Here is a 27,108-nt window from a genome sequence, read left to right on the forward strand (position 1 = left end):
ATTCATAAAGAGAAATATCCTTAAAACATGTTAAGAAACATTTAATCGTGAAACGGTTGAACGATAACATTATTAATCTAAGCGAGTAGGGAAAAATTGTTTGATTGACACAGTTACGAGAATCTTGACTTTCAGAAATTGTACAAATATTTGTTCAAAGTTTACGCCAGTAAGATTGGTATACACCATATACGTAAATATTTTCCATACACGTATTAGTTCTAAATAATTCACTAAATACCGATGGTACGCGTTCGCTCGTTCACCTACATATATGCTCGTTATGGACTAGTTTGATGGACGATCGGTAACTTGAGCTCGATCCGATGGTTGGAAACTACCAGACACCTAAACGAGAAATTCATTTACAACTAACTTATACGGCTTAGATCTACCTCACGCGTGCTACTTAACTCACACGTACTATGTTAACAAACAACTCGACGTATCCCAAAAGGACTTTAACCATCTTGTTACGTTACGCTTTCTGATAAATTCCAGTCGAAAGGAAAATACAGGTGTGAATAAACCGGCTGACGCGATTTGAATACTTAATCGTTCAGTTTATTCGTATGAGCAATTAAATGATACATATACATGGTGTGTATGAATTACGTGTCTCTCACTTAAGTCTAATACATCGACAGCGATCGGAGGCGCGTACAGAGCATCGAACGAAGCAAAGTACCGCCACGATTGCGTAGTTACGTTAATGATACTACTAGTCCGTATTGAAATTACTTAAGAGCCTCACGGATCCGTTTCTCTGGCGAGATACGATGCTGGCACAATTTCATAGATCGGTGTCGTACCAAGCTGCAACCTGGTTATTATCTTGCGGGGGTGCAGGAAGCTCTCCTAAATGATCGAAACTCAGGTCACCCTCGTGCGCTACGTCCATAGTGTCCATCGCGCCATACGTCGACCCTCCACCTATTTCCAACCCTTGCATCGAATCTACTGGTATCTGGTCATAACCTGTTTCGTACAAAATTTACAATGAACCCAACGTGTAGCCCTTTACCTTACTACATTTAATCGAAAATAACTACAGCGTCAACGATTCTGTGAAAATGTTCTCAACCCAGTAAAGCACAACCTTGCTAGATAATCGCGACATTAGGTTCTCTCGCCGAGATACCATTGCTTTTCGTTCTCTGATATTATAAAGCAGGAACAGAAAGCAAACGATTATTCCAAATCATGAAAGTTTCATTTCTTCTTGATTTGCGATACCGACACTTTTAATCTATTAACCGGGTCGTCCCTTGAACAGAAATGTTCTGTAATTACAATATGAAATTAAAAATTAGCGACAAAGATACATTTCTTAACGATGGAGAAATATTTCAGTTACATCGACTTTAGACCTTGCTAATACGAATATGGTATAATTAATTTCTAACAAAAGTAGGATGTACGAAGAGATAGGATATTCCTAAGTAAAAGAATTATATTGAACAGGTTCAATAACTTTTCCCCGGTTAATAGGTTAAAATACTGCGTGAAATCAACTAAATTCGAGACAAATAACGAGTAGAATGATAGCCACGAGATGCATTCGATTGAAGGTAAATGAAAAGGGACAAATAGAAAGCCAAAGTTTGAATTCGCGCGTATAAACGGATAATACTTGATAACAAACTTTCTTCGCAATACTCGTTTCCGCGACAGCACATTTCTGACAAACGTATCTTATCTAATTACTTACGAATACTTATCTATGCTTCTTTCCACCATAAAGTACGTTCACTTAGAGGAAAGATGATAAAAATACAAATATATCATGCACAACATTGTATAAATAGATAAAAAAATAAATAAATAGACACGCTACGTATGAATCCGTCGTACTCTTGATAAGAAACAAAAACGAAAAAGAAATTGAAACATTCACAAAACGTGCATTATGTGTAATATTTACCAAATTCAATAAAACGTGTATCGTATGGCCAGGATATATAAGATACAATGTATAAACTATGAAAAGCGTGTGAAAGAAGACATTTAGCGATTAGTCACTAAAGCAGATAACAGAACAGTACGTAAGAGCTGAGTATCACCTATGTTACTGCGAGATACTGTTGATAGCCTGTATTTTAATATAAGTCCGTGGGTTAAGCTGCTGTTAAAATAACATAGAATTAAATGCAATGCTCTCTTCTCATCATCGGTTGTTTTTTTTTCTTTTTCCTTTTTCTTAGAAACGAAGGTGTTACCAAATTGTTCATTTCGTATATCGCACAAATAGGGGGAGGAAACGAACACGAGCACAGGAATTCGCATTACCAGTGATTTTCTGATGCAGAAACGAAGGGAACACATTTCGTTTGAAAGAGGTCTTGATAGCGAGTGATTCTTGGGTTACATTCGTTACAAGGCGTATCAAAAGTTTCGAAGATCGCACCGTTAATACCGTGGGGAAGGAACACCGTAAAAATTCACTTGTAAATTCATCTACGACCGATCGACCGTGTCGATCGTCCGAAAGCAATTAATCGGATAAAAAGGATAAGGCTCGTAACTTACCTTGCGGTTGATACCCTCGACCTCCGTGGCTGCTGTGTACACTAGGAGGTCCTTGTCCATACATACCGTCATAGCCTTGATCAGGGCCAAGCATGTCCTGAAGAGATTAGGTAGCTCAGATCAACACAAAACGTATCTTCCTTTACAGGCGTGTCTTTAACAGCCGGCGAGGGTAATACGTCAAGATACTCGTGTCGCAGTATCACCGACAACTCCGCGTACGAAAACATCGTTTAAAGGCATTACAAAATACGTGGAACATGAGTAAACGTGTGACGCGTTTATAGCGTTTGAAAAAGTAATCGCGGATGGCTTTATGTTATTCAACCTATTATGGTGGGGGATGAAACACGAATGATGATGAAACGCATTCTCATGCATAACGTAATGTTGCAATCTAAGGATATATCATAATAAAATCATCGCTGTACATTTATTACAGGTTCCATTGCTCCATTAGGCATATTTCATTTGAAACTTTTCAGCGAATATGGAATAGCGTGAAAGGTTAAAGCATCGATTTCAACGAGAGTTATAGTGAATACATACGTAGAATTTGTCCAAATATTATGGGTGATACTCGAAAGTTTTTCGCCAATTTTATGATATGTGGGTTCAAAGTTTGAAGTTTTTACTCTCTAATCGATTTAATTTTCATAATTGTCACCTAAGTTGTGCGAACTGGAATAATGGATAACGACATTCAGTTTTGCAAACACTATCTAATTATATATTGCTAAACTTACATGAAGGGGACGATTACGTATGCGAGTACCTGTTACTAGTCAGATAAAATTGCTGTATCGTTATTATGCCCTCGTGGCTTAATTTACTTAACACGATGTAACCAAGTGTGAAAGGGAAATCTGATGCTTGAATAAATTAGCATACGAACCGATGACAATCTGTCTTATAAAAATCGGCTTACGCGTTTATTCCTAGAATCTATTCGAAAGCTAGCACGGTATAGCATATACTAAAATTTTATCGCAGCAGCACATGCCGCTAGATGAAAACAAAAAAAAAAAAAAAAACAATCGGGGCTATGTTACAAGGTGTTTATAAACGAATAAATTTAACCACGGCATAAGCGAAGCATGCATCGGTATTATGTATGGATTACGATACCTGTAGATCTGGACCCATCCCAAAGTCAGCGTTATTCCAAAGATTTGTATCCTCGCGTAACAAAGAGTTGGTGAGTTCCATGGAGAGTCGTTTCTTATATTCTTGTGGTTTATCTTCGCTCATGCGGAACAACACAGCCGCCGCATAAGTCGCGACACCTTCGTTTCTAGAGTGAAGCAACTCCGTCAAAGGAGCAGTAGCGCCTTCTTGTTCGATCATTTCGGCACCTTCTTTGTCCGCGGCAAGTTCGCAAAGTACGCCAGCTGCGACGCGTTGAATATTTTCAATCTCGTTAAATAGCAACTAAAATCAAGATACAAGCGCATTAGAGCAAATTATTAACATCGAGCAAACTAAAGTTAAACCAAGTTTCGAGGAAAATGTATATTAAAATTACCTGTACGAAGATCGGAATTACGTTCTGAGATCTGATAATGACCCTGTTGTGTGATTCCCTCGCGAGGATATGAAGCGCTCCCACAGTACCTTCCACTATTTCCTCCATTCGAACACCGCCATCCGCGTACGCGCCTGATGTTTGCTGACTTCCAGTACTTGCCACGGATGAACGTTGTTGCTAAAGTGGAATCGATCTTTTTTACACAAGTTCTAACTTAAATAATCGAATATACGGAATCGCTTCGAAAGGGATGCTTACTCGTTGTGTCTCGGGGAAAGCACGCATCAGAAGCCTGACCAGATGATGAATCGCGCCGTGGTCACGAAGCGGGCCGTGATTCGCGGGACAAAGCGCCAAATTGCGAATTAATCCTATTACAGCTTTAACCAATGGCCAACGTGAAGGCGGGTGTAAAAGTTTTACTATGACCTGAATTCCGTAATTTAGGCGGACTGAATTCTGTGCCATTTCCGCTTCCACGTGACGTGACGTTAGATGACGAAGCGCGCATACCGCTGGTTCGCTGATCTCCTCCCGACTATCCGCGTAAATGATTGTACGTACAAGAGCGTCGACACCTCCCACTTGGCATACTGTTACCTTATTACGTTGATTATTGCAAGTCAAATTCGACAAAATACCAGCGGCACATGTAACGACATTTACGTCGGTAGAGCTAAGAACTTGTACAAGACTCTGTAATAAACCTTCTAATCCATCGACTTTGGTGCCAGCGTCCGATAAATTTCGTAACGTCCACAAACAATTTTGGACGAGTCTCTGGCTTGGATTACCGAGATGCATAGCAAGAGCTTGCATACCACCAGCTTCGACTATCACCGGTTTATTACTAAGACAAACGGACAACACTTTCAAGGCTCTTGAAGTCGTCCATAGAAGCTTCTCATAATCGTAAGAACGCATTATGCGTACCAACTCTATTGGTCCTTGAGAAGCTAATATAATTAATTTGCTCTCTTGATTACCGTATGCAAGGATTTGCAAGCAATCGGTTACTATAGCTAAAAATTTGACGTTATCCCGCTGTAGTAGTGCAACCATTTTCTGTAATCCTCCGGCCAGCCTTACAGCCATTTTAGAACCATCCTGATGTAAAAGTAAATTATGGAGAGTCGTGATTGCGTAAAACAATACGGATTCCATTGGAGAACTCAAAAGCTTCACAAGAGCTGGTATTCCTCCGCTTTTGAAAATAGCCAGCAGACCTTGTCTATGATGAGACAAATTGTGCAAGGTGCCGACTGCTGCTTTGGTCGATTCAAGGTCATCACTGTTTGAAATGGCACGAACTAAAGCAGCTACCATTTGCGAACTGTTCATAATAGCATGACGAGATGCTTCCTTCTTGGAAAGTTGGTGAACTACCATCGCTGCTTTAGACACAACAACTTGGTCCTCGTCGTTTAACAACTTTATTAATTCTGGTATTGCACGTGTTGCGAGATCTGCGTCATCCTGATAGTTTATCAAATTGACAACCGCGTGCTTCAACATTTGACTGGGTTCTGCCAATCTCTGAACAGCTGTAGGTTGAGCCGGATCATACTGCGTCGAAGGAATTTCTATACCCTCCTCCAATGTTTCAGGAAACATAGCTGCGCGAACACGCTGAGATCTTGTATGATTCAATTGTTGATTCATTTCATCGACTTGATCTTGAGTAAAACCCTGTGCAAATCCTTGATCCAAATCAAACATTAACTGATCGCCTTCCATCTCGTCATCCTCTTTGCCTGACAAAGATGGCGCTTGGGTGACAGTGCCAGAATGTATTCCTGAATCACCCATGTAAGAATTTTGCTGCCACATCAAAGTTTGTTCTTTGGCAGATCCCATGGGTAGATCGCCCAAACCCTGATAATTCCCGTGAGACACTACAAAATTAATTGCACAAAATGATACAAATGTTCCACATAACGTACACGATACGTCATAGGTTGCCAACAAAAGATTACTCACTTGGTCTGGATTGATTCGAAGACATTTGATAACTCATGGCTCCTACGGGAGAATCTATCCACACCTAAAATAGAAGAAAACCGTGCTATATACGTCTATAACGCAACCATCGCTCGCATAAAGTTAGCATAAGTTTAAAGGGACAAGAGAAAACGAAACATTAAAGCACGTATAAAGTACTTTAACGCGTAATCACGACGTTATCACGATATTCAAACGCGCTCAATGTGGCGTGAATATCGTGAAAGGGAATACGAAAATATAATACGAACTGGAATACACCTCTGTGTCGGTCGGCGCACAACTAATAAGAAAAAAAAATGTCTTCGATCACACGGGGGAAAGTTTCGTCTTCTCGTTCAAAGTTTTGAAGACGCCACGACGCGCATAGGGTCAGTGCACTGTATTGCGAAGAATGGAAGGAGGATGCAACTACGCGGAATGTGGGCACGATCGAAAGATTCCTCTGAGCGTTGTCGCAGCTTCCACTTTTACAACGGAACACGAGCGGGGGACGCGGTGGTTCGATCGAATACGGTAGGAAATCGTATCTCTAGAGATGCACACGAGGCCGCGAACGATACTCGATTTCCAAAGGTAGAGGGACGCGCGTGGGCGTGCGGCACAACAAAGGCTCTGAGAATGCAATGCATCACCATTTTCCGAGGATCCACGAGCGGCGGAGAGTGGAGTGCGGAGAGTGGCAGGGAAGCGAAAACGGAAGGAAGGGGCAACAAGAGAGCTGACTACGATACATTAATGGAAGAGAGAAAGGGGACGAGAAAAGGAGAGAGAGGAAGAACACTTTGACACACCCAGCGTAAACACCGCCGTCACGGAAATGACAATTTTTTTCCTATCGGTCGATGCAATGGCGAATGATAAAATAATGCTGTGCTTACCGTATAGCGAGGATCGACCGAAGGCGACTTCGTGAATCGTGCTCGAACGAGGACACGAATGACTCACTACCGTACGCTCGATCCACCAAATTCCCGTTTGCCCCCGACGCTCAATCCACCTATCTCTTCTCCGTACGGAGCTCTTGGCCTTTCTTGCCTCGAATCCGTCAACTAAAGATGGCGGAAAACGACGCGGAACCTTCGATTCTACCGCCACCTGTCGTCTGCACTGATTCGAGTCTGCAGTGGTGCTCAATACCCATAATGTAACCTCGATTAGCTCGGTTGTTCGTAGGAGAATATTTATCGATTTTTACCCCTTGCGAATAGTCGATCGTATCTAACTCAAACTCGTTTACTTCACTTCCGAGAATTCTCTAATTAATTTATTTCCGCTGAATCCTATACTTGTATTAACCGATGCACACCTTTCGACGCGAGAATCGCATCTGTAAGTATGTGCATACTCGCTCGTTGCATTCTAAGTTTAAGGTTATATGCAAATTGAACTCGACGGAAATAAAAAATACATGGTGAAACGTACAAGTTATTTTTCCAGTTGAAATTAATCGATCTGCAATTTACATGAGTTTCGTAAGTATCGTGTATGAATAAATTTACGGATACAACCGAGTATTTTCGTATATACTTGGTGATCGGAAAGAATGAAACCGATCTGCCGGTATGTCAGAAAAAAATATGCCAGATGGTGAAACTAGCGATACTCTATAATGTCCCAGTACCTCACGTACGAAGACCGAAGGATAATATGCTGCAGTCGGGGAGATCAATTTCAATTAAAAGACAATTCCCTAGGACATGGCAATTTTTTAATGGATTCGTGGGTATTTGTCCATCCACGGTAGTCGAGAATTTCTGATCGAGTTCAGGAGTAAATCGTGCAGCTAGACAGCTAGAATGCGCACAAAATAACAGACACTGGAGTCCAAAGTAAAATATACTGGCCGTTTGGCGGGAACACCATTCGTTATCGGCTGCGCCCACGCCGATTAATTTTCGGATGCGTGATGGCGGTACCGTTCCTTCCGTTCCGTACAGTGATGATACATTTTATGTCAACGCTGATATTGAACGGATAATCGGAAAAAAGGAAAACGCGTTTTCAAATACATCATCGTGTCGATATTGAAATATCGAAGCGCAAAGCTTCCTGGAATAAATATATTCCCGTTCTTTCAATTAATAACAAGCAATAACTACATTTTGTATAATTTCGAAAATAAAGGAAATGCTTCGTCGCGTAGGAAATCTCGATCGATTCGCCGCAAATGTTCGCAATATCGGACGTGCCAACGGCGTGAAACGTCATTCGAGACAATATCGAACTCGCAATAAACTGTCATCTGCGTATCTTGTATTCGTTGTACGTTTATATACGAGAATTGTATAAATACTTTAAAAAGTCGTTCATATATATCATTGGTTAACTTGTTAAAACATTCGATACAGGAGAATTTTCTTTTAATCGAAAAGAATTACGTGTTATTTTCGATCCGCGAGAGATCTCGAATAAAATATGTAACATCGAACAGGCGGACAGTTTTACGATGATTCATCGGACAGGGGAATACACATTTTTTTCACGAAATATTTATTTATTTACATAAGTTTCGACTACGACGTATTCTTGTCGGTTTCGTTTATTTATGAGCTTAAAGGGGAATCGTGTAGCCCACGCTTCGCTATGTCGAATATATACTGCCCTCCTTAACCAAATGAGCAAAATCGAACGTTTAGTATCATCGAGTAAAAAAGTAAGCTGAGAAATGTTCGCTTCGCGTGGTCTACCTATCGATCGATCGCTCAGATGATCGAGCAAGTAAGAGATCGAGTTTTCGTTTAGTTTACCCGGTCGATTCTTGAAATTTCGCATGGTCTTCGAAAAAAGCGAGGTACCGTCTTGAAGGCAGACCAGGTAGAGAGCATAGAGGGTGACAGATGCCCGTTCAACGGTGTGTCTCCCCACCTACGCGGCATGCTGCTGACACGAGCGTTTATGTCTGCATAAATTCTCATTTGAGCCCCGATAATAAAGTAAGCACACGAGGGGGACGGACACACGTTGCCCGGTTCGGCGAGCACAGGCTGATACATAGATCACCGCTGAACGCGGGGCAAGAAAAGGGGGAAGAGTCGGGCAGGGTTGTAAGAGAGAAAGAGAAAGATAGAGCGAGGGAGAGACGAGGACTGAAGGGATGAGGAGTTCAGGGGCTGAGAGGTTCGAAGGGGTGGAGGGACCAACGATGGCTAGGCATATATTTATGTGTATCTATATAAGGTACACACGAGCACACGTTGCCTTTCGAACGAGTCACTATACAAAGCTGGACGCACGCACGTACACAACATTCTCGAGATGCAACGTGCTTAATTATATGCATTCTCAGAATCCGCGCTGCTCTCCTCCGCTTAATGCCCGTGTATTCTGCAATGCTTCGTGTTTACGCGGCGAAAGGGAGGATAGTCACCGTACCTCATTTACCGTTCCATCTTGCAGAAGAAGAGCTAATAGGAGCGTATGGAAATCATCCTCGATCATCGACATTCTTTTCAGCAGATCGACCGAAGATATCGTCGTGATTCACGGCCGACGACTTTGCATCGTTAAATCTCCGTTATTCCATCCTGAGTGATCGGGTTTATATCGTATACCGAGTGATCAAGCACGCGGAAGTTTTAGTCCAATTTCACCTGAAAGTCTGAGACCGCGGAAAGGTAGGAATGATCATTCTCGTCCCGAGGGAAGGGAACGAGTCAACCAGAGAAGTTTCGGAGACACAGTCGTATCGTCTGGCATGGTTGATGGAGTAGTCTCGTGGCTAATGTCGAGCGAGGATGGCGAGTACAGTCAGCGTCGAGGACGACGACGACAAAGACGACGAACGATACCCGATTCATCACTCAGACCGACCTAAGGGACTCACGCAACTCCCAAAACGCAAACGAGTTAACAAAGCGTCGAACACTATGATCAAACGTCCAACGAGAATGTTTCGCGTATTCCGCCAAGTTACGGAAGTTGAAGATTCGCGCTTCAAATAGCGATCGTACGATCTCGGTTCGAGATATTCACGATGGTACAGTTAAATAATGGAAAAGGCTAGTAATGCTGTGAATGAGAGAGGACTGTGCTGCGAAAGAGAGAAAAGCACGCGGGAGGGGAAGGAGGCAGGAAGATACGAGGGTAGCGTGGTACCGTGGTACCGTGGTACCGGGGCAGCTCGTCGAGATGGTATCCGGGGCGTGCCTCGTGTACCGCGGCGTCGTCGAATCGAAACCCTTGGCGAAGGTCATCGAGATCAGCGCACTCGGCACGTCGATCAGACGATTTTGTGCGGCACACCTGCGCTCAGGCTTATCCGGTCTGCCCTGAGCGGCTCCTCGCGCGCACAGCGTGTGGGTGCGGGCTGACAGCTCCTATCGGAATGGCTCGGATAGGTTATTGGAGGTCCTCAAATGGTATCGAACAAGGTTCTGCTGGGACGCGCGGGAGGGGTGATAAGAGGGAGCGGTTTCTCTAAGTATCGCGAAAGGCACGCATACTACTACGATCTACAGTACGCACACGGGGCTGGCCTGGGGAAGCGCACCATATGAACGTCCTGTGCGACGAGACGCGAGTGTGCGTTTACTAGCACAGTTCGAGATCGTCTCGAAGGTACACGTCGATTTCCGTACGGACATATGCGCGACTCTCTCGGCCAGGTAAATGTGTGCGTAAGTCGAATGCACGCGCGTGTACGAGTCCGAGATTGGCCGGTCTACTCGATGCCGAGGGAAAAGATACTGCGGGACGTGGCCATCACTGATGAGCCAACCCACACCGTGCGACAGCGACAAACAGGACAGCACCGGGACAGGACAGGACCGTCTCGCTCGGTATCAGGACTGTAAATCCGGGATTTTATTCGCCCGGTATCGAGGTTTATAGTGTCCTCAGTGGTACGGCCATGTGTGAGTCGTTCGCTCGCGTACGTGTGTCTGAGTTATGTTCAACCGTCTCGCGGCAAGACGTTTGCATATCTCCGCTCTTTCGCTCTCCTATACGAACCAACGTCTCCGGTGGAGACGAACCGTACCAGGGGAAAGAGAAGAACAGGAAAGGACGATCCACACACCGTCGTCTTCCCCTCGGAGGAGAACTCCGTTTACTTCGGTCCGTCATCCTCCGCCTCTGTTCGCGAAACGAGACCTTCCTGAAAAACGCGCGGTTTATCTTGGCCCCTGGTATCCCCCGTATACACCAGGTATTAACCGGCTGTCCGGCGAATCGAATTTATCGGACGGCCTGGCTTTATCGAACGCCCCCACTTAACGTCCCGCTTAATTAGACACCGGCCGACCGGTGTGCTTAATGACGGAGGAGTCCCGATGACGCCAGGACGAGCGCTCCTACTGCCATTCGATCCTCTTTGACGCCCTATCGCCACGTCTGCGTCCCTACGCTATTCTCTTTCTACCGCCCAATTCTCCCTCGACAGGACCACCGACCACAACCGCTCGAAAAACTTTCGCAAACTTTTGCCGCCACTTTTTTCAGCGAACCATTTCCATCTTCTTTCTTTTTCTTCCTTCTACTTATTCTTCACTCGCCCCTTTTGCGCCCACTGTTCTTACCAGTCCGTGCAACCACGTCGTTCTTCGGAGTCGATATCACGATCAGAGAGAAAGGGAGAGAAAGAGAGAGAGAGAGAGAGAGAGAGAGAGGAAAGGAAAACGGAAGTGGCTCGTTATCCACTTGTTTAATCCCTTTCTCTTCTTTCGTTTTCTACCGAAATCGCCTATCGCGATATAAAAAAGAAGAGAATCTTTAATTCGAGGATTCGTACGAATCGCACGGAATCGCGGCAGCTTCCGTTACATTACGGCGTGGCGAAAAAATGGAGGATCGAGGAGAAGCAGGCTTTTGGATAACACCGGTTATGCCCGATGGTCGATGGTAGTTTTACGACGAAAGTTGGAATAATCGTACATGTTCCCGCTACCGGGTAACTTTAATATGGCAAGAAGATAAAGTCGAATTCCTCGATGTTGGCGAAATCGTCGGGACGCATTACGCGGCAATCAGGTAACGATAATTTTCGCGTTACGTGACAGCGATTGGCCGGCACTGCTTGCAACTCGACGAACACCCTTTGCTCTTTGCTCTTTTTCGCCGACGAAAGAGCGAAGACTTTTCGGCGTCGAGACTTATTTTGTCACCGTACATTGTCCGTTCTGTTTGCCGTAACAGCCGCATCCTGGATCGAGCCACGACGGTGCAAACAACGATATCGCGATCGAGATCGCGTAAAATACACGATAAAAAAATCTTAGTTTTCCTCAGTTTAGAGATAGTAGACGAAACATTTGAACTCGATGGACGGAGTAAACACGATAGTGCCTTGGAAAAATTCACTTGTTTCGTTGTTCGAGAGAGTTGGCGCCCACTGGGATCATTGGCAAGAAGAGGAAGGCAGAGAAGAGGAAAATAAGAAATGGTTGGTACATTATAGCGCGGTTACGTAGGAGAAGCGATCGCGTTATCGATGTTACGTTAGCCCAACTTTGCTAGGGCTAACGATAAATTATCGGGATAGTATTAGAAATTGATTACGCACCATTGATTATTCGGCCACGAACGCTGGTACGGTAAATAGTGGTTATTCGGCAATAATTTATCAGAGATTAGTATTAGTTCCGTTGTTCTGGTTTACTCCAGCGACTATCGAACTCGCGCAAGGAAAGCCGGAGCTCCGTCCGAGAGGTTGTTCCTGTTGAGCGGAAGCGATGACCGCGGAGAGAGGGCCGCCTCGGTAAAAAGCATGCACCCTCGTTCGATGCGGATCGAGCACGGCTCTCGGAGCACGCGACGTTTCGCGACGGGGTTTGAACGATCGGCACGCAGGAACGCCGCGGCAACGGTGACCGCGTAGGAAAGAAAACGAGACTTATAGAAATAAATTCAATTGCAAGAATAATTATCGCCGCTTATCCGCGTATAAAGTAGGATATCCTACGGCAGGACTCGTGACAGGTACCAATTACCTTCATAAATGAGAAGCATTCAATTCAATTTTCATAAATAAGAGCTATTCAAATGAGCGGGGTGAGGTGAAGCGGTGGATAAGAGCAAAGAACGAAGAGGAGGAGGAACAGAGAGAAGAAAAAGGAAGATGAGGAAGAAGAGGAAGAAGAAGGGAACGCTGAGGGAAGAAGTAGAAGAAGAAGAAGAAGAAGAAGAAGAGGAAACGAAGAAAGAGATGACGAGGATGACGAAGAAGAAAGGCAATCGGAGGAAGGGAAGGCGTCGAAGAAGCTCGAAGAAGAATCTTGGAAGGGGGGAAGAAGAGAGAATCGGTCGAAGAAGGTGGAGAACGAAGGAGGCGGGCTGGCAGCGAGTTTTGGTGGCGGGGAAGTGATCTAAGCGATGCGACAGCGGGGAGTAAGCTGGATATATTGCCGCCTGAGAGCGCGCTGTTTTCAACCAATTATTTCTACTTGTGGTTGCATGACGGGTACGGGCATGGCCACGGCGGGGTGGGTCGGGGGCGGCAGTGTACGAGAAAGAGGCGAGTTAATGCCATAAATACATCAGCGTTATGGATGCCAGCAATTATATGAGCCCCGACGAGGTGGAGCGCCTCGTTGTGTATACGTATGTATACACCTATATCCTGTATCTGTCTATATACCACACACTTACGTGTATGTATGACATGATCCTTCGGCCCCGGATACCTCGGCCTCACCTTGGTTGCAACTGGTCCGGTTCTCACGTTAAATCGAATCCGCTGCCAATCGAATTATTTTCGTCCATCGGCCGCGTGCTCCTTTCGTCCTACACCTATCCACGATCGTGTTCGAGCTCATCCTCGTCCACGTACTCGATCGCAAATACGCGTAGTATCCGAAGACAACCGGCGTTACGTTTATCGTGCCGATCTGCTATCGGTCAAAGTTTACGCGATGCAGAGATAAAACGATAAGGAACGATACGTCTAACGGAATATAAGCGGAGGATGTACGCGATAGAGGAAATAACTGCTACGTTGTGGCATCGCTGCCTCCCCTATTTCGTAAAATAAGCCACGTATACGCGTATACTTATGTGTTAATATCTCCGACAGCACGCGAATCCGATACGAATTTAAGGCAGCTGTAGGCGGTAAGCGAATACGGATATTTTTGACAATATTGCGAATACGAAACGTGCCGCAACGTCAGACTTCCGATCGTTTTCCCAGCGTGCACCAAGATAAGGCCAGCACGGACGAAAATGAATCGAGTGATTTTATTCGCGGCACAAATCAAGAGATTATTTCCTCCTCGCTGGACCTTGGTTTTGCTTATACGCCGCGCCGTACTTCGTGGTCTTGTGAAATTGAATCGTTGCGTTCGCAGCCTTAAATTATACGTCGTCGCCAACACCCACGCGTATCTACCCCGGGATATTCACGCGCGCGCCAGACTGCTTCCACTCGAGAGTCCCTCGTGTTTTCTGGATTAAAACGTTTGTTTCGACGGGATTGCCCCGGCTCGCGACCTCCTTTATCGCTTTACTCCTCTCTCTTTCCCGGTAACTTTGCATTTTCTTCTGCGCGATGTAACGTGCCTTTAAAACGTTGACCGTGCGTGCGAGGCTGCTTTTAATTTTCAACCAACAACCTCCCGTGCCAGTTCACCCATCCGTCTCTCTGGTTCGTTAACGAAATCTCATCCGCGCCTATACGTATATCTTTTTTTTTCTCTTTTTTTTTTTTTCTTTTGCAACAACTATACGCGCGAAATTCATTCGTCGTGTCATCGTACCGTCTCGATCGATCAACGGAAACCAAAGAAACGAACACACCCCTGTACGATGGCTGGATGCGCCGTGTAAACTCGGAAAGAGGAGAGGGGAACGAGCGTCCGAAGGACGTTTATCGATCAATCTTGGCGGAAGTATCCGGTGGAGAACGTAAATCGACTTGGCGCAAAAGCTGAAGCGTCTCGCGAGTGGTTGCGCGCGATTCTCGTGCGAGGAGCCCATAATTCTGGTCCGTCCATCGTGCCAGGCCTCCATCCGCGGAGGCGATTGGCCGTAGCCACGGGTGTTCCCGACGCTTTCTGGCCCTGTACTCCCTCTTTCCGTTCCTCCTTGTCGTTTCCTCCTACCTTGGTTCGCCGTTGCCGCCTGGCGCTCTCCTCCTTCGGCATCCTCGAGATCTCTCTTTTAATTCTTGGGGGCTCAATTAAAATCAGGACCGGCTTTCTTTCTCCCTCGCCAACCCCGCCGTCTTCTTATCGGCATTATCTCCGGGAGGCGTCGTTGCGCTTTTCATTGCGCGCACGGCTAGCTTACCGAACGGTCTCTGTGCTGCTAGATCCACGATTCCGTGGAAACGATTCCGTGCTCTGACCGCGATAACTGCTCTCCAATTAGTGCGAAAACATTTCTCCGCTGCTTTTTTGCCGCCGATGCACGACCAACCACCGAACAGAGAGAATTCAATCTTAACGATCTTAAGAACGAGGATTTCGTGACCTCGGCTAACTCCCATGACCTCCGTCCAGCCGTGTTTCCGTGGAAACGAAAGCCGATCGTTCGTCTGGAAATCGAGCCGAGAACCCGGTAAACGTTCGTCGATGCTTTGGTTACGCGAAACCATATAATAAGTGGAACGTACACGACTGGGAAAATGGATTTCCATCGATATCGTACCAGCCACTTTTACCACGTTGGATTATCCGGTGCAGTAACCGTACCGGTGATACGTTTGTAGAGTATGCGAAACACGGTAAACACCTGCCGTCGTGAAGATATTGGCTCAGGCAACGGGCACGGAAGGTTCTTTTTAAGCAAAGGAGGAACGGACAGCGAGGGCAAACAAAGTATCATCGACAAGATGTACCGGCGGTCGGTGGTGTACTGTAAATCCTAAAGGACCGTCCATTGAACCGGGAGGACCCGGCTATTAGGACCATCACCGGGATGCTAAATGACATCGGTGGAGAGCGCTTAGTCCGGCTAAGGACGACATAAAGTTGCGTGTACGAAAATGAATGTTTGCTGGAATTTATTATTACCGGGCCTGGCTCGTAATTCAAAGGAGGCTGGCGTTATCTTCATCAGACGATGCACCGGCTCGGACCAAACACCGCGTGAGCCCTCGCGATGTCCACGTCGCTCGCATTAGAACCATTCGTTCCTCTCGTCCGCCCATCTATCCGGCCGCTCGTTTCTGTACGACGAAATTTTTCCACGATCACGCGCTGTCGTAGAGTTCTCGTCGCGTAAATCGACCGTTCTCCTCGCCTATTTCAACGTCGACCGCAAGGTCGCATGCGAAATCAACTTCTATCCACGAATTCGAACGATACCTCTCTCTCTCTCTCTCTCTCTCTCTGCCGCTCTCTTTCCCCGTTGCAGGCGTTATAACGTAAAATCGCATTCTTTATCTGATTCTCGACGCGAGGAGAGGCTACCCTAAAGGTATTCCCCGAATCTGTCGATAAGCGAGAAGATGCGACTGGGTTTGGCAGCCGTTTCGTAGAAATACTCAATATTTACGTCGGTGTTCGATCGCCCGTCAGAATCAGGTAAAGCCAGTAGAAAATAAGAGCAACGGAGGGCAAACCGACGTGGGAGTTACCTACGGTAAAAGAGGGCCGGACATCAGGCGAGTACGCCACAGATGCGTCAGTTGGCAAGCTTTCGGGAAGATGGCGCCAAAGGTACGCTGAGATTCCACTTCCGTTTCCTCGTCAGCATCCTTTTTCCTTTCTCGATTCTCGAGGACATCGAGGACGCACGAATCCTACGAGATAAAAGTACGATCGTATACTCGAAGATCAACGAGTACAAGCGAGGAACAAGATGGTGCGAGAGTGTAGGAAGAACTTGAAAGGTGGGGACGGAGGGGAGGAGGAGGAGGAGGAGGAGGAGGAGGAGGTGGAGGTGGACGAGGAACGCACGAGGATAGGCATGGAACGGATGGAAGAAAAAGAGCAAAGGAAAAAGGTTGTATGGAGTCGAAGGAGAAAGGGCAGTAGGCGATCGCGAAGAAAGAGAAGAACGAAGGAGTGGAATACGTGGCACGAAGGGACAGCAGGTGCTTTGTCACCGCGCGCGACTAGATCCGGCGAGTTCTGGGGCGCTCCTACCAGATTGCGAGTCGCGCGGCTCGCATCCTCCACACGCGTGCTTTTGTACCAGTGACGTCACTGAAATATGGTTGGCCCTTTCTCGTTTGAGTGGAAACGGCCTGTGCGTAGAACGGGCTACGAACGAAGGCAGGCACGAAGGGGTCGTACGCGATGCAGAACCCGAATGGTCGTTGGTACGGGTCTGCGCGAACTCGCGCGGGCCTATGGCCAGAAAAGACAGGAGGAGGAACGTTTTTGTTTCCCGGTGACATTTATTTGGGTGCAAGGGGACGTGGGCTTCTCGTTTTGCATAAGTCAGGCGTGTTTGTGTGCGAGTAGAGGCACCGTGATATAAATCCTCGCACGAGGAGACTGCCCAGTGGCTACCTCCGTCTTTCTCTTCCCCACCTCCGTCACGTCCTCCTCCGCCTCTTCTTCCGTCTCCATCTTCGTCTCTATCTCTATCTTTTCGTCCCTGGCTCACTTTCTCGCTCTCTTTTCCCCTTACCCTAGCAATGCCACACTGTCGTCTCCCCCTTCGTCCCTCTCCTATCTGCGGCCCCCATCTTCTTCTTCGCTCTCCCTTCTCGCCCTTCGCCACTTGACTGGGCTCGGGCGCACTATGGTGCACCCTGTTCTGCATATAATGCACCGGCCACCGTTCCACCCCTCTTCCTTGCCACCCCTCCATACCGTAGGACTCGCCTCCGCACATGCATGTCCACCAGCGTAACGTTGATGACCCACGAAAGGATCATTACCGAGCCAACGGGCACCTCGATGTTCTCTCTTGCCTCTCTCGCGGGGCTAGCACACGGGATGCTTCGTTTAAATGCCGGCTCGGCTACCGAAAACTAACGAGCCGATAAGCTAGCTTCGGAGCCGTTCTCCAAACACGCGCGCCGCGTTCGCTTTCGTAAATTAGATCGTCCGGGTGCAACGCTCCGCACTAAAACGTCGCTCGGAGACGCTTCAACCCCTGTCCTGTCCTACGTTTCGCCCGTGTTTCCACGACTCTGTCCACCTCTCTCGTAGTCGCTGCACGCGAATTTCGATTACCTCGGTTCCCTCGTATCGACCTTATCGATAATAATCTATTTATAACGTTAACGTTAGCGTCGGGGCACGTTCTTTCAGCGGTCGAGACGCATTCAAAAGATCCGACAACGTAACCCGTCTCGGATACTTTCGCTCTCGACCAGTGCGGTTCCGGCCGCAGTTTTATTTCATTCGTCGTTATAGTTTATCGTGACAACATGCGGAATCTCAGCGCGGCGAGAAAAGACGAGGGAATAGGCGATAGAGGAGGAAGAGAACGGCGGCGAGCAGGAGAAAGAGGGGGCGAAGAAGGCGCCGAGTGGAAAAAGGAACACAGCGACGACAGTTTTGGCCGCGAATAATTCAGACGGGGGAGTCGTTTAAACGTCGGAGCACGTCGCCCGACAGGTGTAGGCATCGATTAGCATAAGGTAACGACGCCAACGAGCACGTAAACACGTCCCGGCCGGGCGATCGATGGATCACGATCGCACCGATCTTTCCAGCGATCATGATTAAAGTGGGTCTTTAGAGTGTTCGACGTAACGGATCGGCCGTTCGTCGTAACAGCGTGTCCGTGAGGAACTCGGTGTATATTCTTGGTCGATCCTTCCCCTCTGTTGTCCCCTTTTCTCCCTCCTCTTCTTCTCTCTCTTCTGCCTTTCTGTTCTCTCGAGCTTCTTTCACCTATACGAGTGAAGCCTGGGTGACCTTGGCTGTGATTAACACCCAAGAAAGTAGAAACACCGGCTCGCATATACGTCGACCCGAGTCGGCGGCAGCAGGTTCAAGGTCATCCCGGAGACGCACGGATAATCGACGTTCGTCTTTTATGCGAATACTCGCGGATCGTCCTCTTCGAGGAAGAAACTGGAATGGACGCGAGAAATGAGTCATTCGGCGAGATCTACGAGGCAAAGGAATTTCGCGCTCGGACTTGTCGCATTTCGTAAACGACGCAGCCGTTACGTCCATCGGACGGAAGTAAAATTCAGGCGAACGAGCGTCCACGCACGATTACCATCGCGACCAACGCGAATCTCCTGCTTCTATGGTTTCGATAGATACACAGTCGTAGATTCAGTTGCAAAACGTGACATGACGTCGTTACGATTTCACGATGACGACGCTGCACAGGATTTGCGAAAATAGGTTTAACGATAGTTAAATCTGTAATATACGTATTCAAGCGTTAGGACAAACAGCGTTTTAGTACCTCTCGATAGTTCGATATCGCGCCAGATTGGTATGTTTAAAATTACGAAGAGGGTGTAGAGTTCAACCCTCCAAAATCAAATAAATTCAGGTAAGATCGGATCGACGGCGTATTATTTGAACATTGTTCCCCCGTGAAAGATAGTGTTCGATCGTTAAAAAGGTGAAATACCGTAACGTTGGCAGCACGACATTTTAAAGACACTCGTTCGCGCCGCATCCGATCGGTACTCGTTCAACTTGATCCGATCGTATTTCGAACGAAGTTGGATGGTTGGATTATAGGAAAAGTTTACGTAGTCCGTGGTATAATAGCTCGTTACCGAGTCTCATTGTAAACCGGCGATGTTAATGGGGATAGCAATTTTTCCCCGAGGCTGTAGCCAGCGCAGCACTCTCGTTCGTACTACTCTCGTTGTCGTCGGCGTAGCTGCTACCTGGCTCGAACTCACGCGTGTACGGCAAAAGGAGCACGGACAGCCCTTATAAGGGTTGTCACCGTGGTTGCCGGTATAGGATAATAAGATACTACCTCCTTGCTTCTGGATCCCGGACAACGGGCGGAGGCCGTACAGATCGTGACCGTTCTGCCTGCAGAAGACGCACACTCGTGCTCCGACTGCTGTCTGTCTTTCTTCGACGCGTTGCAACGCGTGCCTCGGCTGCCGAAAATCTTCCTTTACGGGGAAAATTCCAACGCCACGTCGTTAACCGTGATAATCCGCGAGATTTTTCCAGTTGGCGTAACATCGAATTCGTTAGAATCGCGATACGGATACGGGGTGGCGTACAAAGTCCCGAGAGCGACCTAAACCGATACGTTACTGTACACACGTGGAGCACACGTATAAGGTGGTGGTCGAGCATCGAAGTTCACGAGGATCGGACGCACTAGGGTCCCGCAGATCGTATCTGCCGAGCGAGTTTACGTAGAAATCCGCGTTCTACCGACGAGCCGGACTAACCTAACTTAACCGCTCTCGAACAGTCAGCCCCTTCGGCTTCTGGTATCGCACTACGAATCGTCTGCTGAATCTTTGGCGCATATATTATCGAACACAGAGACTGTCGCGGAACGTTCCCCGCTAGGAACCGTGGAATTGTCTCGGGCGACGATTATCGACTTCGTGTGGCGAAGACTTACCACGGCCAAGGATGCTAAATTGGCCCTAATTCGAATCCAAAGATATTCCACTTACCCTCGTGGTCGTAAACTTTGTACGAAATTCTACGTCAAATATGATCCGGTTGGTTCTCACGGCTTTTTAAAATCGAACTTCCAATTATAGTATAATAGGTATCTCCTGTTCCTGTTCCTTTAATATTTCTTTTTCCCCCCGCAACATGGATCGAAGATGCATCGATCGTAAAGTCGAGGAGATCGCGAATACGAAACGCATTCTTCCGTTGTTGCCCGTCTCTTACCCGAAAGCCGTGACGTTTATGGGCCCATATGGTGGTCGCTCGAAGCAAGCTGATCGGTTCATAAAGCATCCGACCGCGATTCTCTGGTAGTCACAAATCAACTCAACTGGATCGTTTGGGCCCAGTGTTTCAGCGGTCTGTGGTGTAACCAGGCTATATCTGTCGGAATGTACCTATGGTCTCGCGCTACTTCACCAAGACAAACGAACGCTCTCAGATAGATACGAATGAACGGTCCCAGAGACAACACCGAACCTTCGTCTTCTTCGTGGTCTCTCGTAACGGACGAGCCGCGGTGTGATACACGTAAAGCGACGCCCTTAAATCACCACGGACCCGAACGCCACATCCTTCCTTCCCTTTCCCTCCCCAGCCCCCTGTTCCCCTTTCCCTGACCGCCCCAAACCCTTCTCCTCATTTCCTTCCCTGGCGACTCCGAAGAAGGCTCACCACGTTGGCCACGTAGAGAACCTTCGGCCTTAAAAGAAAGATGGATTTATAAGGGCCCAACGGCAGGCCACGCACAGTTTCGGCGATTCCTGTTCGCTTCCACTAGCGACTCGCGTTCTCATTCGTCCGACAATTAGGTATAGGACGTACGCAGCGAAAGGCTGCGAGGATGATCAACGGGACAGAGACAAGGGCAGTGACTGTTTCGACGTAATTTTGTCTGTACAAATTTTTGGCAAGTCGGAGTAACGTCGATTTTTATTAATCTATTCGTTTCGTTACATAGGTAGGCAATTATCAAAGTTCGATTTACCAGCGATTTTCATAAGTGCACTTACGTAACGTAAACAGCCAGCGATACAGCGTTATCCCTACTGTCGAGTCTCGTTTATCAGGCATAATCACTCAGACCTGATTCCTTTACCTAATCGCCTTTTCGGCTCTTTATTACTCGTACATCTATCGTTATCGGCTATCGGTTACTTCCGATCTTTCCTAGAATCGATACGATATCTAGCAGTCTTACTATCGGATAAACCCAGACGAAGCTAGCCGGTATGTTTTTCATTTAAAAGGATGCCAATGGTTTCACTCGTATCGACGTGGGTATATACGGTGAAAGATGTAATCGCCGAGAACGGGCAAGATCGATACGATATAGAGCAAATATGACGGCGCGTTAACTGGGAACGCCGGGAGGAAGATTTTCCGATGACATCCCCCTTGGGAGCAGCAAATGCCTCCGCGTCCCCTCTGTGTTCTTTATCACCGTCCCGGAATGCTTGATAACGTTTGATTTGTTTCAATCGTAAATATCAAGACCACGCAATATGGCTCCCTCTTTGTGGGAGGGGAGGGATCGCGTAGGTGGTGTCGATGCAGACTCGCGTAGCCAGGACGTACGCGCTGGCATGCACGAGACACTGCGTCCTAGGCGAGTGCAATAATCGCGTTGCTCGCGTTACCGCTAGAATGATTATTAAACGGTGGCGTGACTCCACGAACCACCGAGGCAACCGGTTTAAACCATCGTCGCTTTTGCGCCCGAATCCACGATTACCCAGTAATTTACACCGCGCGATTCGTCCATTCGTTCGTAATATACGAAAAGCAATCCGTAGGATGAAAAGTTTCCACGTATTGGTGTGGCCGTGGTCGTCGAAGCGAGAGCTTCGACACGTGGTCTTAAATCGCGGAGATACGACGACGCCCGGTGAAGCGAGTCGATGTGGGGAGTAAAGATCGTGGAGTCGCGAACTTGCTATACACGCACGAATGCGCGCATCGTGGTTTTTCAATCGGGTTTCGGCGTATCCTTTAATTCGTCGCTCGAGGATAACACCCCTTCCTACTCTTCGCCACGGTCGTCCGGCCGTGTGCTCGCTCGTACGTGCATCTACGCACACGCGAGCGAGCGCCACGTTTCTGCATTTGCATTCCCGACGCAAGAGCTGCGCGCACGCCGCCAAGACAGGAGGCATCGAATGTTTAATTCAAGATACGTGAGAGTGTCGAGCCCGAGCGAGAGACTGTGAGAGAGAAAGAAGGAGAGCACGGAAGAACAAGACTGCTGCACCGACAGCGTGAGAGAGCGAGAGAGAGAGAGAGAGAGAGAGAGAGAGAGACTCTGCGGTATAGGGGTAAGGGCGAAGAGCTACAGAAGTTGCGTGCGTATAAGCGAGTCCTAGAGAGTGTGAGAGAGAGAGAGAGAGAGAGAGAGAGTGCGAGTGAGAGCGAGAGAGAGGCGAGCAAGGAAAGGGAATGGGAAGGAAAGAGAACCGAAAGCGTAGGGTAGCAATTGATGGGACAGGGTGGCGCGTTTGTTGAGCTAATTACTGTAAGGCGAGGCGCTTACGCGCGCCGCTACATACAAACGGCATTAAAGGTGGTGGCCATCAATCCCCGTGGGTCCCCTTTTCCAGTCCTGGCAACTCGCCTCCTCCTATCCTCCGTCGTCTTCCCTACGCGGTGTCTCTCTGTCTCCGGCAACGTCCTTCTCGCAGGCCACGCGGCCCTTCCACGCGATACGGGATTCGTGGTATTAATTGGCGCGATCCTCCGTCCTGGCGATCGTTTCGAAATTTCACGGCTAAAAGAGAAGAACCGACGACCGGTTGTCCGCTGGAAGAAGGAACGGCCGTCGAAAGGAGCGCGGGTGTCGAAACGCTCGACGACCGGGGGCGTTCGGTCATCGAGGTTCGCCAAAGCACAACACGAGGAGTAGGTACCTGCTATGAGAGTCTTGGTGCGACGGTGTGACGCGACATAAATAATCGCAGCCGATAATTAAGATGGCGTTTCGGCGCTTGTGCGTGTACGGGCCGACACCCGCTGTCTCTTCGCGACGTGGCATCGAGCTCACGCGTGTAGACACGCGAGGCCGTGTCCGAGCCATCCAGGGAAAATATATCGTCCGCCCTCGGCCCATTCCGCCTCGATCCTCTACACTCGCTTCGTTCGTCGTTTCGCGGGATAGAATGCCAGCGAATCCTCGCGAACTCTGGGACACCGAATATCGTAACGGGTAAGGGTCCTCTCTTCTCTCTCGGTTCTTTCTTTAGCAACGAACAAAAAAAAGGAGAGTGGGGACGAGGGGAGAAAGGAAGACGACGAGGAAACAGAAGGAGAGAAGAGGAGAAGAGGAGAGGCGAAGCGAGACCGTCGAGTGCCGTATGCGAGAGCTCTGCTGTCACGGTAGAAAGTATTGCGTGGATTCATCTGGATAAACCTTGGTACGATCAATCACCTCGCGATTAACCGAACTGCCTACGAAATTGAACTCGAACAGCGTAATTTATAGCGCTTTTTTCGGGATAAGATAAGACGTGGCGGCTGGTGACACGGCCGCTCTACACCGACAAAATCTTCTCGCTTTTAGAACGCGGAGAAGCCGCTTTCGACGAACTGACCGACCAATCACGGCCACGGCCAATCACGATTAATCACCACGATCGTTCGATGACTATCGGCATCCATAAAGTCGCAGCTAACGCAGCTAACCGTTGAAGGTTATTAACTGTCTAAATAAATGACGCGGTGAAGCGACATCGCGAGGGGAATCTCCGGCTGGCAGTGACATAAGTTGCCGAGTGTAATTAGGGGAATAAAGTCCGCGGAATTTCGCGAGCCACGCTGCCCGGCTAAGATCGTAAAGAGGACGAGTGTTCTGGCGTAATCCGAGGCCCGCAGACTCGTTGCGAGAAGGGGCTGCTGCTGCTGCTGCAGAAACGACGAGGACGCGTTGGGGAATGAAGGTGGGGGGCGTCTCGGTGCCGACGTCGTCGTGCCAACCCCACGGGGCGCCAGGCTCGTTATATCTTCATTAAGCGGTGTACCTAACCATCCTGTCGCGACTTCTTAGCACTTTGCAGTTCACACTAATTTCGCGTTACTTTTTCTTTCTACGTATCGGTTTCCTTGTTCCCCGTGATAAACTCGCTATAAAGATGCCCGAAAGACAGCCACGCAGACCTCGTACATTCCCTTTTCGCGCTAGTTTTTACGATTCTTTGCCCGCGTAGACTCGATTCCTTACGGGTCTCTTTATATCTGCTAGCTTTTCGAACATCGTACGGAACGTTAGCCGTTAGCCGCGAACGGTGGACGAGAAGAGCGACGCAGCTTAAAGACTCGCGAGAACGAACTCGCAACGTGTACTAAGTTTCCAAAGATTAACTCAAAGTTACGTGACCGAGTAAACGACGCTCTGGCTAATGCCATACTCGCTTAAAGCAGAATATATATGTACGTACGTTCCGAAATTTGTAGGGGAGGCCGTTATAAGGACACCGCGTGTACCCTGTCAGAGTTATACTCGGACAGAAATAAAGTTAATACGCGCATAAATCGCCTCTGCATTAGCCGTAGGTTTACCAATAGCTGTAACGCGAATCGTGCCGCGATCACACGGTGGTTTCGATGAGCTCTGGTTCGGTCGTTGAATCGATTTAGACGCGGGTCTCGCGGCGAGAGAAGCGGCGCGAGTTTCGCAAGATTTAAGCGCGATCCTTTGTCCGAAGAGTAACGTCCGCGAATTTCGTGCTCGTGTGTCGGAGTAGGCCGTAGGATCGCCATCGGCAAGGAAATTCCAAGTCCCCGAATCGCCGTAAGATCGGGACACGTCGTTATGGGTCCGCGCGCTCTTTCCTCTTCTCCTTGTCCACCCCGGGCCTCTCCCTCACGGTTTGTGTTTCTCAAGCAGGGGACAGAGGCAGCAGAGCAGCATCGGCATCGGCATCAGCATCGCATCGGCGGGCATCGGCATCGGTATCGGGGCGGAGGGCCCGGTCCACGGGCAGAAGGAGGACGCGGTCGTAAATATTCGGGCGCCAAATAATGCCGGTTCCGAGCGAGAGCAAGCGACCACGACTGCTGCTCGACCCGTAATGAAGGACATCCTCGTTAATTAGTCAATAAATTATCCTTCGCGCTCACGACGCCCGTGCTCTCTCTCCTCTCTCCGTCTTTCCAGCTCGGTCTCGTCCTTTTTGCCCAGGAGAACTCAAGGGCCGCATACTTTACGACACCTATCTCGCGCGACAGCACGATGCATTTCTCACAATCAGGACCCTCGAAGACGGAAACGCGTCTTGTAAGACGATCCACGAGGTGGTCCGTCGCTGGCTTTCAGCCACGATGAATTTTTCAACGACCGTTTCGTCTCGTTTCGTTCCATTCCCTTCTCTCTCCTTCCCTCTCCCTCTTTCTCTCTCTTTCGTACGCCTCGGTACTTTCGTCCGCTCTTGTCCGCGTTCCCGATATCGTGTAAAGCAAAGACGCGAAACAGTACGATTAGTCGCGAGGGACCGACCGCTCTTCGTAAATTCGTTCGTCACGTTTGTCTTTATTTCTAACGAACGATGGAACGGTATACGTCTACTTCGGTTACACGAGTATGACGAAGCGAAACGTAATACGATGACGACAACTCGCAAACTTACGTACTTGCTGCGTATCGGCGCGTCGAGGAATCCGAGAAATCAGCAGGTGGACTCGAACGATTCTCGTAATATCTCGACGCTAGGGACATAAAGATTCGGTCGTGTACGCGTCCAAAGTACGTACCGTGCCACGTGACCGTACATCACTTTAACTATTTCCTGGCACGGTACAGGCCTACCGGTTCGCACGATCACGAACAACGAGAAGCAACGCCGATACCACCAACGTCCAGTGCGCTATGTTCGCCGCTGCTGACGATCCGCGGGATGTATATTCGAACGACGGTTGCGGCGCTTTTAATTCGACTCGTCGCAGTCTCGTCGAACCTTAAAAATCCCGACCACGTAATCGTTCGCGTGGTTAGGAGTTGGAAAAGCGTCGCTGTGCACATCCAAGAGATGCGCGCGAAGCTCTTTCGCGAAATTCGTCTGGAACGGCTCCGGGTTGTCTTCTTGGCAAACGTCGCATTCGTAGATCGTCTTGCCCGGATGCAAGTTCGTGGACAACACGTGTTTCCTCAGGTTTTCCTGCAACAAACACCATTACTATCAGCCTTGTTGTTATTCAGAGGTATGTAACTCTTTGGTGTACGATTCGATTACGAGTAGTTTGTAGGTGACGATACTTTTTTAGTATCGTAACTGAAGGAAGATCGCGAGCTTATCTATATATCTATATATCATAGTCGTTTATTAAATTGATCAGTGATAGTGCAGCGAGCTTCTTTGATGCAGAAAATTACGATTTCTTCTGAATGACACTGACGCGTTTAATCCGAGACGGGGCGGTATTTCAGGATAACGCGATAGCAAAGTGACAAGGTATATAATAATTAAACTTCACCAGTTCATTCTGTGAATAGAAACAAGAAAAGAAATATTGTACGAGCGTACGTTTGCAAACGCTTTGTAAAAGACTTATAAAAGAAATACGAAACCTGAAGACAATCGACGAATAGTATGACGAAAGATG

The 27,108-nt window shown here is 48.0% G+C and overlaps 2 protein-coding genes across 6 annotated transcripts in view; both read right to left on the bottom strand.

The window, feature by feature from the left end:
• Positions 1 to 542: 542 nt before the first annotated feature.
• Positions 543 to 7,189, bottom strand: LOC117237943 (armadillo segment polarity protein). Of its 5 annotated transcripts, XR_004494087.1 has the most exons (8): positions 6,694 to 6,712; positions 6,038 to 6,101; positions 4,316 to 5,952; positions 4,055 to 4,234; positions 3,658 to 3,960; positions 2,530 to 2,626; positions 2,064 to 2,125; positions 821 to 978 (listed from the first exon to the last, which is right to left on the bottom strand). XR_004494087.1 is itself a non-coding variant. In XM_033502395.1 (7 exons), exons 2-7 carry the CDS (start codon positions 6,072 to 6,074, stop codon positions 794 to 796), a joined length of 2,439 nt encoding a protein of 812 aa, XP_033358286.1. In that variant the 5' UTR covers positions 6,075 to 6,101; positions 6,940 to 7,189; the 3' UTR covers positions 543 to 793. The 5 variants fall into 5 exon arrangements, 4 of the variants coding, with proteins under 4 accessions (XP_033358286.1, XP_033358285.1, XP_033358287.1 ...); XM_033502395.1 differs by lacking the exons at positions 2,064 to 2,125; positions 6,694 to 6,712 and adding an exon at positions 6,940 to 7,189 and having other exon boundaries at positions 543 to 978; XM_033502394.1 differs by lacking the exon at positions 2,064 to 2,125 and having other exon boundaries at positions 543 to 978.
• A 14,263-nt stretch (positions 7,190 to 21,452) lies between these two features.
• LOC117237939 (zinc finger protein 91) overlaps positions 21,453 to 27,108 on the bottom strand; it is a 40,591-nt gene continuing 34,935 nt past the window's right edge. The window contains exon 9 of the mRNA XM_033502389.1: positions 21,453 to 26,663. Coding sequence (XP_033358280.1) covers positions 26,433 to 26,663 — 231 coding nt within the window. The 3' untranslated portion in view covers positions 21,453 to 26,432. The remainder of the gene's footprint in view (positions 26,664 to 27,108) is intronic.

Source organism: Bombus vosnesenskii, unplaced genomic scaffold, assembly GCF_011952255.1.
Source record: "Bombus vosnesenskii isolate JDL3184/JDL3185 unplaced genomic scaffold, Bvos_JDL3184-5_v1.1 scf7180000013417, whole genome shotgun sequence".
Classification (NCBI taxonomy): domain Eukaryota; kingdom Metazoa; phylum Arthropoda; class Insecta; order Hymenoptera; family Apidae; genus Bombus; species Bombus vosnesenskii.

Coding starts and splice junctions, on each gene's coding strand:
- LOC117237943 (XM_033502394.1), bottom strand. Junction 3,961..4,054: donor TAATTCCGATCTTCGTACAG/GTAATTTTAATA, acceptor TCTTGATTTTAG/TTGCTATTTAACGAGATTGA. Junction 979..2,529: donor TCGAGGGTATCAACCGCAAG/GTAAGTTACGAG, acceptor TGTACGAAACAG/GTTATGACCAGATACCAGTA.